Raw genomic sequence first — 12623 nt, 5'->3', positions numbered from 1 at the left:
TTAACCAGATGAGCCACCCCGGAGCCTCTAAGCTGCATTTGGTTTAAACAGTGTTGCAATTAAAAACAGACACACAAAGGGACAAAGAGAATACCCATGTATCCATACCTAGCTTCCGTGATGATCAGCTTTGTTCTATGTGCCCTCTGCTTTTTTTGTTTGCTCTTTTTCTTTTCCATCTGTAGTGACCTCAGGGGTTGTCATTCCACCCAGAAATACTTCTGGATGTATCTAGGGGGTGCCTGGGTAGCTCAGGCGGTTAGGCGTTGACTTTGGCTCAGGTCATGATCTCACAGTCTGAGTTCCAGCCCCACATCAGGCTCTGTGCTGACAGCTCGGAGCCTGGAGCCTGCTTCGAATCCTGTGTCTCCCTGTCTCTCTCTGCACCTCCCCTGCTTGTGCTCTGTCTCTCTCAAAAATAAATAAACATGACATGCAAAAAGATTTTTTTAAAAATACTTCTGGATGTATCTCTGATGAGAACTTTTTTTTTTTTTTTTTTTTTTGTGTGAGGTCACCATGCCATCATTATAGCCAACAGAATGAAGTTTTTTTTTTTAATTTGTTTTTAATGTTTATTTATTTTTGAGACAGAGAGAGACAGAGCATGAACAGGGGAGGGTCAGAGAGAGGGAGACACAGAATCTGAAACAGGCTCCAGGCTCTGAGCTGTCAGCACAGAGCCCGACGCGGGGCTCGAACTCACGAACCGCGAGATCGTGACCTGAGCCGAAGTGGGACGCTTACTGACTGAGCCCCCCAGGTGTCCCTATCTTGTTTGATGTTAATACCGTCAATCTGCTGGAGCAGGTCTATCATCGGGCTTCTAGAATGTCCCTCGTTTTGCCTTTGGCGCATTTTGCGTCCTTGTGTTATCATTAGATTACAGCTCATCCGAGATTCAAGTTCAGTAATGAGGACTGCTTTAGGTGGGGCTGTGTACCTCCTGTTGAGCGACAACATGAGGGACACAATGTCTGCTTGTTCCCTTTTTAAGAGGCTGAGGTTGAGCAGAGGACTCATGTAGGTGTAACCCCCAGGTGTTAATATCTAGGCGGTCTTTATTTCCCCCCGATGATATGTCTTTTAAATGTCTCTTCTTTTAAATGCCCCCGGTGTTTCCACCTGAGGCCAGTGGGAGCCTCTTCAGGTCAACCCCTGTGTCCTGCATCTAACCACCCACCCCGGTCCTGCCACTTATACCTCCTGTCCACTGCCCACTCGCTGCCGTCACCACGGTCCCTGACTCTGCTTCCTTTTTGCTGCCAGAGTGCCAAACATGTGAAAACCGTGTTTTCAGGCACTCTTCTGTGTAAGTCGCTGTCCGTGGCCCTTGGCCTGAAGCCCAGGCCCATGACTGGATGTTGGGGCACATTTGGTCTGGTCCCTGCCCATCTTCAGCTCCTGACTGCACCGTCCCGAGGTCCCAGGCCTCCCTCTCTGCGTCCGCCACACCGTGTCCCCTGCCTGTGTCCTTCCCCTTGCCTCACTCCACCTCATCCTGGGGCTCAGCCCAGGCCAGTAGTTCCCAGCCCTGGCCGTACAGTACATCGTCGTCTGGGCAGTTTTAGGAAACACCAGTGCCCGGGCACCACCCAAGGTCAATTAAGCTCTGATGTCTGGGGGTGAGGCCTGACTTGGCGGTTTCTAAAAGTTGGCGCAGGTGATTCTGATGTGTGGCCCAAGTTGAGAGCCAGGGCTCCTTCCTCTGGGAAGCTTGTCCGTGTGTCCCACACGTGCGTTACATGCCATTTATTACCTCCGCAGCATTCCGCTCTAATCCTGACCCCAGCTTTATCGAGACATAGTCGACGGCTAACACTGTGGGTTAAGCTGTGCGACGTGAAGGTTTTATCCTTGCTCTAACCCCCTGGGCCTCACCGCGTTGACCCCTGGGTCTGTCCCGGGCCACAGGGAAGCTCCGTGCAGGCTGTGGCCACATCTGTGTGGCTCCCTCTGTTACTCCTCAGCACATAGTAGGGGGTTGGCCATACTTATGAAATGGATGGGAGGGAGATATTGGGGCTGGATTCGGGGGTTATTTCGATGCAGGGACGTTGCTGCACCGAGTGGGACAGAGACCTGAGTCCGTTTCTGCTGGACATTTCTCACCCACCACATCTTCTGTTCCTCCGAGCCCCTTGCCCTAGACAAGAGGGCTTCAAACACCCTGTCCTTCTCCCGGTCGCGTATCCTTTGCTACCCGTCCCCAGAATTTCCCCACCTCACGCGCCGCTTCTGAACTCACGGAATGTGTGGGAAACCCTTGTTTGCCACCTGGTCACATACATGCCGTGAAAATGTCTTCAAACCCATCTGTTGGGCACCTGGTAAAAGAAGTAGCTTTTATATTTTTTGTGAGTTTCTTTAGGAGTTTCTTGCCTTTGAAAGGCAGCTAAAGCCTTGTTTACTAGAAGAACAAAGTAATATTAAACTGACACTCTGGCCTTTAAAAAAAAAAAAAAAAGATTCTTGGGGAGCCTCGGTCGCTAATCGTCCGACTCTGGATTTTGGCTCAGGTCGTGATCTCACGGTTTCATGAGTTCGAGCTCCGTGTCAGGCTCTACGTTGGCAGCTTAGAGCCTGTTTGGGATTCTCTCTCCCTTGTTCTCTGCCCTTCCCCCAGTTGCGCTCTCTCTAAATAAACAAAAAACCTTAAGAATAAAATTAAAACAAAAAATGATTCTTAAATGATTTATTTGTTTTTAAAAAAAAATTTTTTTTAATGTTTATTTATTTTTGAGACAGAGAGAGACAGAGCACGAATGGGGGAGGGTCAGAGAGAGAGGGAGACGCAGAATCCGAAGCAGGCTCCAGGCTCTGAGCTGTCAGCACAGAGCCCGACGCGGGGCTCGAACTCACGGACCGCGAGATCATGACCTGAGCCGAAGCCGGATGCTTAACCGACTGAGCCACCCAGGTGCCCCATGATTTATTTGTGTATTTTTGGCTAGGTCTATTGAGGTGAACTCACCTACAGTAAAGCTGTCCATTTGCCCCTAAACGATCTACTCTGAGTTGTTTAACTTTCCATCACGGTGCTTTAACTCCCTAAGTTGGATTTCAGGCCAGATGTGATCTAGGACTCATGCTGTCACAGTTACTTCAAGGGAGACCTCCAAAACTGTCATAGACTGTGGTGCTGCTATGGAAAAAAAAAAAAAAAAGTTTTTTTTAAAAAAAAGCCTAGGGGGGGGCGCCTGGGTGGCGCAGTCGGTTAAGCGTCCGACTTCAGCCAGGTCACGATCTCGCGGTCCGTGAGTTCGAGCCCCGCGTCAGGCTCTGGGCTGATGGCTCGGAGCCTGGAGCCTGTTTCCGATTCTGTGTCTCCCTCTCTCTCTGCCCCTCCCCCGTTCATGCTCTGTCTCTCTCTGTCCCAAAAATAAAAATAAAAAAAAAAAAAGCCTAGGGGCACCTGGGTGTCTCAGTCGGTAAAGCATCTGACTTCGGTTCAGGTCATGCTTTTGTGGCTCACGAGTTCAAGCCCCACATCGGGTTCTGTGCTGACAGCTCAGAGCCCGGAGCCTGCTTCGGATTCTGTGTCTCCCTGTCTCTCTGCCCCTCCCCCACTTGTACTCTGTCTGTCTCTCAAAATAAATAAAACATTAAAAAAAAATTCCTAAAGCTGCGCAGGAAATCTTACCAAGAGTGGGGGGCAGCACTTAATTGGTTTCTTATGGCTGTGGTCCTGTTGGCACCCATGACCCATCACTGCCTTCTTCCATCCACCAGAGGGCAGTGTTCTCTTCTGCCTCCCCTTTGACATCTTCCCTTTCAAATTCTAGCATTTCAGCTTCTGAAGTGATCTCCAAACAGTGTTTCTCGAAATTTGATTTGCCTAGGTTTTTTGATTTTGCTAGAAACACGCCTTCCGTTGCAACCCCGTACAGACTTACATCTGATGCAACTCTGCATCTGTATACATAACAACCGTTTCATAAACTAATACTTGTCTTAACTACGTGTAGTACGCTGATATTTTATTACTAAAAAAGTGTCAATCAAAAAAAAATTTTTTTAAGTGCCAGTCGTCGCCCAAACTGGGTTCATGATTCACCAATGGGATTGCAGCCCCTAACTGGAAACAGATTGGCTTGAAGTTCATCTCGTCAGACATCCTGCATGTTTATGGCAGTGGAGATGTGGGTTCGAGAGAGTTCACCTGGTCACTGCCAGACTTAGAGCACCAGCCAGGACTCTAGACCTCTCGTGTCTTGCCTGCACCCGGGTGACATTACTGTCGAGGTGCATCCAGTGCCCCAGTGAGTGACCGCCACAGGGAGGGAGGGTGTGATTGTGTCTTCCATTCCCAGCACATTGGGCTTTGCTCGATCAAGGAAAGAGTCAGCTCCAGCAAGGTCTTTACCAGATCGGTGCTGGCCTCTGGAAAAGTAAGCCCTTGGGAATCCTGCACAGGGGTCCTTCCCGATGATTTCTGTTGCCTGAGTGCAGTAGCCACCGTCTGGGCAGAGGTTTGCTTTTGGGCCCAGAAGCCACGCACTGACTCGATCAGCAGATTCCACAAATGAAACAGGCAGGAGGCCGCCTGCCACTGAGAGTTTCTGCTCCCGAAATGGGGAAGGTGGAAGTTCTCACGTGGCCCATCCCTGCCCCGTAGAATGCTTCCCAGAGGACGTTCAAGATCGACTACAGCCACAACCGCTTCCTCAAGGATGGCCAGCCGTTCCGCTACGTCTCGGGGAGCATTCACTACTTCCGGGTGCCCCGCTTCTACTGGAAGGACCGGCTCCTGAAAATGAAGATGGCCGGGCTGAACGCCATCCAGACGTAAGTAGGAGGGCACCGGGCTCTCACCTGGGCCCAGACACCCGCGCCTGGAGACGGGCTGCCGCCAGCTGCGTGTCTCCGCGCGGCGAGCGGTTTCATTGCTCAGAACGGGAAACAGCATGACCTGGTGTTCTGGGAGGGGCTTGTCCTCAGCTCGACTGGCCCATCTTCAGATAATTAACCACTTCTTCCGATCTTGAACCTTGTCAATGGAAATCGTGAAATGAATATCAGCCTTGAAAGGAAAGGGAAGTAACAGTGATTGAGGGTTTGCCGTGCGCAGGGCCCTTTACACAAAGGACTCCGTCCCTTCACCCCCCCTTTATGGCTGGTGAGACCGAAATTTGCCCAAGTGCCTATTTTTGGCCAGAGGTCTCCCTAGAACTTGAAGGTAGCAGTGTTTATAGGCGGCCACAGCTTCTCTCAGTTCTTGGGGGAGTGTGCCAGGTTAGGTAGGTTCCTGAATCCCAGTTTTTCTTTGTGGTTCTGCTGGGGTACTTCTCTAACTCCAGATAGAGAATTATCCCAATAACTATCTCTCCTCGTCTCTTCTGCTGTTGCAAGGTGACTAATTGGGAGAAAAGCTGGGTTGGCTGGCCACTCTGGTTTTTGCACTACTGATGAGGATTGCTGATAGCCTCTTCAAGATAAAGGGTGAGAAAATGCAGAGGCAGAGGCCTGGGGCATCCATTTCCTCCCTGTAGTTTAACACTTAAGCTCTGGGGGACCGGGGCTGTCTGTCCCATGGAGCCCTAAAGCCATGGGATTGTGGGAAAAGGCCATAAGCCAGGAGTCATCCGAGAGACCTCTGCGATGGCAGTGGGTGGCTCCGTATTCCAGTTTGTGTCCCATGTTTTTGTCACTTCCTGCGTGCTGCTCCTGACAAAATCTCTTGCAGGAGGACACAAGGGTTGGAGGGGTTTTTTGTTATTATAATAATTTATTTATTTTTTAATTTACATCCAAGTTAGCATATGGTGCAACAGTGATTTCAGGAGTAGATTCCTTAGTGCCCCTTCCCCGTGTAGCCCATCCCCCCTCCCACCACCCTTCCAGCAACCCTCTGTTTGTTCTCTATATTTAAGAGTCTCTTATGTTTTGTCCCCCTCCCTGTTTTTATATTATTTTTGCTTTCCTTCCCTTCCGTTCATCTGTTTGTATCTTTTTTTTGTTTTTTAATGTTTATTTTTGAGAGAGAGAGACAGCACGACCCAGAGGAGGGGCAGAGAGAGAGGGAGACACAGAATCCAAAGCAGGCTCCAGGCTCCGAGCTGTCAGCACCGAGCCCAACACGGGACTCGAACTCACAAACCGTGAGATCCTGACCTGAGCCCAAGTCGGACGCTCAACCGACTGAGTCACTCAGGCGCCCCTTTCTGTTTTGTATCTTAAAGTATTCATATGAATGAAGTCATACATTTGTCTTTCTGTGACTAATTTCACTTAGCGTAATACCCTCTAATTCCATCCACGTAGTTGCCAATGGCAAGATTTCATTCTTTTTGATTGCCGAGTAATACTCCATTGTGTATATAGACCACATCTTCTTTATCCGTTCATCCATTGATAGACATTTGGGCTCTTTCCATACTTTGGCTATTTTTGATAGTGCTGCTATAAACATGGGGGTGCATGTGCCCCTTTGAAACAGCACACCTGTATCCCGTGGATAAAAGCCTAGGAGTGCAATTGCTGGGTCGTAGGGTAGTTCTGTTTTTAGTTTTTGAGGAACCGCCATACTGTTTTGCAGAGTAGCTGCACCAGCTTGCATTGCCACCAGCAGTGCAAAAGACATCCTCTGTCTCCGCATCCTCGCCAACATCTGTTGTCTCCCGTGTCGTTAATGTTAGCCATTCTGACAGGTGTGAGGCGGTATCTCATTGTGGTTTTGCTTTGCATTTCCCTGATGATGAGTGATGCTGAGCATTTTTTCATGTGTCGGTTGGTCACCTGGATGTCTTCTTTGGAGAAGTGTCTATTCATGTCTTTTGCCCATTTCTTCACTGGATTATTTGTTTTTGGGGTGTTGAGTTTGGTGAGCTCTTTATAGATTTTGGATACTAGCCCTTTGTCTGATCATGTCATTTGCAAATATCTTTCCCATTCCGTTGGTTGCCTTTTAGTTTTGCTGATTGTTTCCTTTGCTGTGCAGAAGCTTTTTATTTTGATGAGGTCCCAATAGTTCATTTTTGCTTTGGTTTCCCTTGCCTTGGAGGGGTTTTCTTAATTTTTAGTTTTGTTAAAAAGCATTTTCAAAAAATAAATATCTCTTATTACCTTAGCATAGATATTTTCATTTTCCCTAAGCCTTCCACAGGTATATATAATTTCTACATAGTAGTAATTAATGTTTGTGTAATTCTGTGGTTTTTTTTAAGTTGTTAAATAGGAATGGGCATTCTTTGTGGGTCATAAACTTAAATGTGTCCCCCACCAAGTTTGGTTCACTTGCGTAACTGCTCTGAAAACTCAAGACAAGGCCTCTTTCCCAAGAGGCTGCCGAGGGGAGCTATGTGAGTGTCCCTAGGGTTTACAGTTCTGCTGACGGTTTAGAAATTCACATGAGGGGGGCGCCCGGGTGGCTTAGTCGGTTGAGGTCATGATTTCGTGCTTCTTGAGTTCAAGCCCCACATCGGGCTCTCTGCTGTAAGTGCGGAGCCTGCTTCAGATCCTCTGCCCCCTTCTCTCTGCCCTTCCCCAGCTCATGCTGTCTCTCAAAAATATATAAACATTTAAAAAAGAAAGAAAGAAAGAGAGAGAGAGAGAGAGAGAGAGAGAGAAGGAAAGAAAGAAAGAAAGAAAGAAAGAAAGAAAGAGAGAGAGAGAAAGAAAGTAAGTCACATAGGACAACTGGATTTTTGAGCTATTTCCAGGAAGGGGCTGTGTGTTTCTTGGCAGGTACGTGCCCTGGAACTTTCACGAGCCCCAGCCAGGACAGTACCAGTTTTCTGGGGAACATGATGTGGAATATTTTCTCAAGCTGGCCCATGAGCTGGGACTGCTGGTTATCCTGAGGCCCGGACCCTACATCTGTGCAGAGTGGGACATGGTGAGTGTGGCCAGACCTGGCTCTGCCCGGCTGGTGCGCGTGACAGGGGCGGGCTGACTGGCAGGGATCTGGGGCAAAGTGAGTTAAAGCAGTTTAAATAGGTTTCCCGTTCCAGATGACAGGGAGTCTGTGACTGCAGCCGGCATAGGGATCTTTTACCTCAGGGGGTGTCTAGGCAGAGAGGAACAGGGAAGGGTCCGCAGGCGTGCGTCCTCCCCTTGGTGCTCACATAACTCGGTTTCCCCATCGGTTAACGGTACGGGCTCCGTCTACCTCACAGGGTTGTTGTACAATTAGGTGGGATGAGCCATATAAAAGCTTTGATTATTCTCCAAACACTCCATTCGTGTGATGTCATCTTACTAGTAGAAGGAAGTTATGATCACTGCCGTCCCTGAAAGTTCTACACCACAAAGCCCACCTCGACTACCCCTTCTTCCCTGAAAGTCTTCTTTTCCCTCACTGCTAAGAGTAATTTCTCTCTGCCTTGAGACCTCATAATGGCTTCTCCCTCCTTTTGCCCCACCCCCCATCCTAGGGAGGATTGCCGGCTTGGCTGTTACTAAAAGAGTCGATTATTCTCCGTTCTTCTGATCCAGGTAAGTTGTTACGGGTGTCCCGAGAGACTGATGATGTCTTTCGCGACATTTTATACCAAAAGCAGCAGGTATTTTGGAGGCTGGGGTTCTTCTGCACAGACACTTTGGAAGGCTTAGTGGAAGCGTGTTAGTCACTGCCCACTGCAGACTTTGAATGTGTAGGAAATAAGGCTGTCTTGAACCGTTTGACCAGATCTTGCTGATAAACTGGTGACTTTGAACTGGCACTGGGCCCTGTTTGCGGTTGACCGACTGACTTTAATGCTTTCTCTTCCTACTTTCTCAATAATTACATGCCCAGTGATAGCATCTGGCTAATCAAAATGACAGTTCGTTTGTTGACCTTTACAGAGCGATCTGGAAAACGATAGTCTTTTTCTGGCCTTTTTCAACAACTAGAAATTATTTTCGCTGTAAACCCTGATGAGGCAGAAGGTCCCAGTAGCTGCATTTCTGCCTCCTGAAGATGCTGGTCTTGGGACGGTCAGAAGAGCAGCTAACATTGATTGAATCTGCTGTGCGAAAGGCTGGTGTCCTGTGCTGTACGTGTACATCCTTCTTAGTGCATTACCCTCCCGGTTTGCAGTCCCAGCACATTATTCATGTTTTTACCTGTATTACCTCATTTCGTCCTCACGGCCTCTTTACAAAGGGTGCTCTCTGTTATCTCCATTTGCCAGTGTCAGTATTTAATTTATTAAAGCTTCATTTTAGAAAGAAAAAAAACACCCATCCTACTGTGACAGAGAGAAAGACACCCCCTTCAGGCACTCTTTCCTTCATTCAACAAACATGGGCTGGACCAGCCTCCTGCGCTCCAGGGCTGGTGTCCCCATGGTGGGGCAGATACCATGCATGTGCTCCTTTCCACTGGGAACCCGCTGAGCAGATGGCTCCTTGTGGGAAGCTGTTATCACATCAGTGCGTGCAGCTACCCCATCTCAGTCTCGCTGGGTCCGGCATATCCCGATCTCGGCTGCGAGCCCCAGGGTGACAGGGCGTCAGTGTGTGTTTGCACTGAAAGGTATGGAACGGTGTTAAACCTGTCCTCTTTTCCAGATTACCTTGCAGCCGTGGACAAGTGGTTGGGAGTCCTTCTGCCCAAGATGAAGCCTCTCCTCTATCAGAATGGAGGGCCCATTATAACCGTGCAGGTAACCTCAGAGATGAGCACGGGCAGGTGGGGGGCGGGGAAGGCTTTCATCCGGCCGCATCGTACCCGGGAGTGATGCAGAGGTGAGCCTCACAAGTCTGTTTCTCTGCAAGGCCGTGCCACAGCTGGTGATTTTATATAAGTCACACTTTGGGGAGGCATTGTCGTTCACGGCTGCTGTTTACCGGACCCTGAGCTGACTGCCCTCCAGACGCCATGCAATTATTCCAACCGATGTCTCTTTGAAAAGAAGAACTCCAAAGGGGTGAAGTGACTTGGCCCGGGTCGCCCAGTGGGCAGGTGGCAGAGTCAGGATTGCATCCTAGGCCCACTGATCCCGTGGCCTGCCTCTTTCTCTAGTGCCACGTTGCCTGTGGCTGAGGGGGTGCAACGCGGATTAAAATGATTTGGTGTGTCTGCCCTGCTTAGGCAGTCAGTTCATGCTGGTTTGAAAGAGGATGTGGTGCACTGGGGCCATTCTGCTTTCTCTCCTGCTTCCTGCCCCCAGTCTCCTCCTTCCATGTGTTCTTTGCTCTGCAAGGATCGGTATATTGTCGGTACATCATGTGCCAAGTATTTTCCATGTGAAAAATTGGGGCACTTGACCTGCAACAATTTGTGATGTTTGTAGAATTACTTAGGTGAAACTCAAAACCGGGGCGCCTGGGTGGCCCAGTCAGTTAAGCGTCCAACTTTTGCTTTCGGCTCCGGTCACTATCTCATAGTTTGTGAGTCTCGAGCCCCGCATCGGGCTCCGTGCTGTCAGATTCTCTCAGCCCTTTCTCTCTGCCCCTGCCCTGCTCATGTTCTCTCTCTCTCAATAAATAAACTTAAAAACAACAACAATAACACATAAAACCATGTTCATTAGTCATCTGCCAAGGAGCAAATGTAAAAGGGGCTGCATCCTGAAACGGCAAGGGGGTGCAGTGCAACTCCCAGAGAAGTGTGGGCAGGATTTCCTTCTTAGGAACGATACTATGGGCCGTTGTAGGAACGGTCCCTGTGGGAAGGGAGCGTGGCCACCCTCTTGCCCTTCAGGTGTAGGGCAAATGAGGCGGTGAGAAGGCCGACCTGGCCACAGTGGCCATTCTGACCCTGCATGGGGGAGAGAGGCCAGCTCACTGCTCCCGGAGCGCTGAACGCCCCTCCACCCGTCTTGAGTCCGTACTGGTGAAGTTTATGGGAGCCCGTTTTCCCACATGAAGATGTCAAGGCTGCAGGTGAGTGTGGCTTCGCACGAATGGGTCTTCTTCCTTTGTCTTCACCTCGGGTTTTCTCTAGTTTCCCTCGTTTTTAAATCTCTGCTTCTTCCCAAGTCACTTTCAAGCTTCGCTCACAACTTTCCTGTACCTTTTGGTCGTCGACATGCCGCGAGGAGTGTAATCGGACATGAATTCCGCAGAGGAGAGCGAAATTGGCTGCGTGAGGGGCATTTCTTGTGTGCATCCCTTGGACGACCTGAACTTGACTGTGGGTCCTGCCAGGGTCCTGCCGGCCGCCGCCTCCTCTGCCTCTGCCCTTCACACCTCCCCCTGCTTGAATTCCATAATCCTCTTGCCCCTTGATTACTAAATAAGTAAGTGTGGGGAAGCATGGAAGGATGTAAGAAAACAGAGAAACCATAATTTGCTTCTGGAGTCAGAAGCAAAGCTCTTTACGTTCTGGGGAGATTTCCTTGATTTTTTTTCCCATGCCTTTAAAACATTTCTTTTTACAGAGTCAGTGTAAACTGCCCAGTTTTTTACCTGACTCTTCTTGCTTGAGCCTACGGTCATAAGCATTTTTTCATATCATTAACAATTCTTCGCACTGGCCACCGAATTCATGGTGGCCTCTTGTCCACGTAGGCCCTCCTCTGCCTGGAGGCCTTCCCAGTTGGCTTGTTGGCGTCCATGTGACTCTCAGAGCCCCTGTTGGTGCCTCCGTTTGTGAGGCCCTCCTGACACTTTGTCCACATTCCTCCCTGACCACTTGTGTCTCCGTTCTCTTCTCCCCACGTGTCTGAGGTCGTACCACACGTGGGTACACCTCACATGCCCCCCCCCCCCAAGTGGTTCTGGAATGGAACTGAAGCCCAGGGGTTAGAAAAGAAGGAAGCTGGCATTGGTTGACAGAACTTGGGCATGCAAAAGTTTCTGTACCAGCTGTCTGTATTTCTCAGTGGGTGTGCCTTTCACTCAGTGTCATGCCTCTAAGATTCTTTGATATATTGGGTGGAGCTGAAGGTCATTCATCTTATGGCCTTAGAGCAATGTTTCTTAACTTCTTTTTCGTCATTGCCCCTAAAAAGCCTTTTTAGACATCTTTTTAATTAAAAATTTTTTAACGTTTATTTATTTATTTTTTTTTTGAGAGAGAGAGAGCACGGGCAGGGGAAGGGCAGAGACAGAGAGACACACACACAGAATCCTGAGCAGGCTCCAGGCTCTGAGCTGGTGGCGCGGAGCCCGATGCGGGGCTCGGACCCACGAACCGTGAGATCATGACTCGAGCCGAAGTCAGACACTTAACCAACTGAGCCACCCCGGCGCCCCTGTAGACGTTTTTTTCTAATTTCCTGCCCACGAAATTTTAATACCTCTGATCTACTGTAGAAGCGTGTGTGTATACATATCTGTGCTTTACATATAAAAAAAGAGTAAGGTGTTCTTTTCTCCTGTAAGAATCCATTTTTACCTTCTGGGGCATGCCCTGTCGATGGGTGCGTCCCCGTGGAGAATGGGAGAACGCGTGCCCCGGGGCAGCATTTCCCACCCTCGGCACAAGTGCCACTCACTGCACCTGAAAATCCTTCGTTGTGGAGGCTCACACGCAGCGGGCCCGGTAGCATCCCTTGGCCTCCACCCACCGGGTGCCAGCCGCACGCTCTCCCCCTCCAGATGTGACAACCCAAAGCATCTGCAGACCTTGTGAAACGTTCCCTGGGGGGCAAAATAACTCCTGGTTGAAAACCACTGATGCTGTTGAACGCAGACTGAGCCAATTGGTTACTAAGAACAAAAACAAGAAACGCCCTGAAAGTTTGGCAGTA

At 49.4% G+C, this 12623-nt stretch overlaps 1 protein-coding gene across 2 annotated transcripts in view; it reads left to right on the top strand.

Moving 5' to 3' along the window:
- Positions 1 to 12623, top strand: part of GLB1 (galactosidase beta 1) — a 113911-nt gene that overhangs the window by 18615 nt on the left and 82673 nt on the right. For both annotated transcript variants that reach the window (XM_049629065.1, XM_049629063.1), the window contains exons 2-5: positions 4619 to 4788; positions 7687 to 7837; positions 8376 to 8436; positions 9496 to 9590. In XM_049629065.1, the coding sequence (XP_049485022.1) occupies positions 4619 to 4788; positions 7687 to 7837; positions 8376 to 8436; positions 9496 to 9590 (477 nt within the window). The remainder of the gene's footprint in view (positions 1 to 4618; positions 4789 to 7686; positions 7838 to 8375; positions 8437 to 9495; positions 9591 to 12623) is intronic.

This window comes from Panthera uncia, chromosome C2 (assembly GCF_023721935.1).
Source record: "Panthera uncia isolate 11264 chromosome C2, Puncia_PCG_1.0, whole genome shotgun sequence".
Classification (NCBI taxonomy): domain Eukaryota; kingdom Metazoa; phylum Chordata; class Mammalia; order Carnivora; family Felidae; genus Panthera; species Panthera uncia.
Note: the sequence above shows the minus strand (reverse complement) of the source record. Positions and strands in the feature narration are given on the sequence as shown.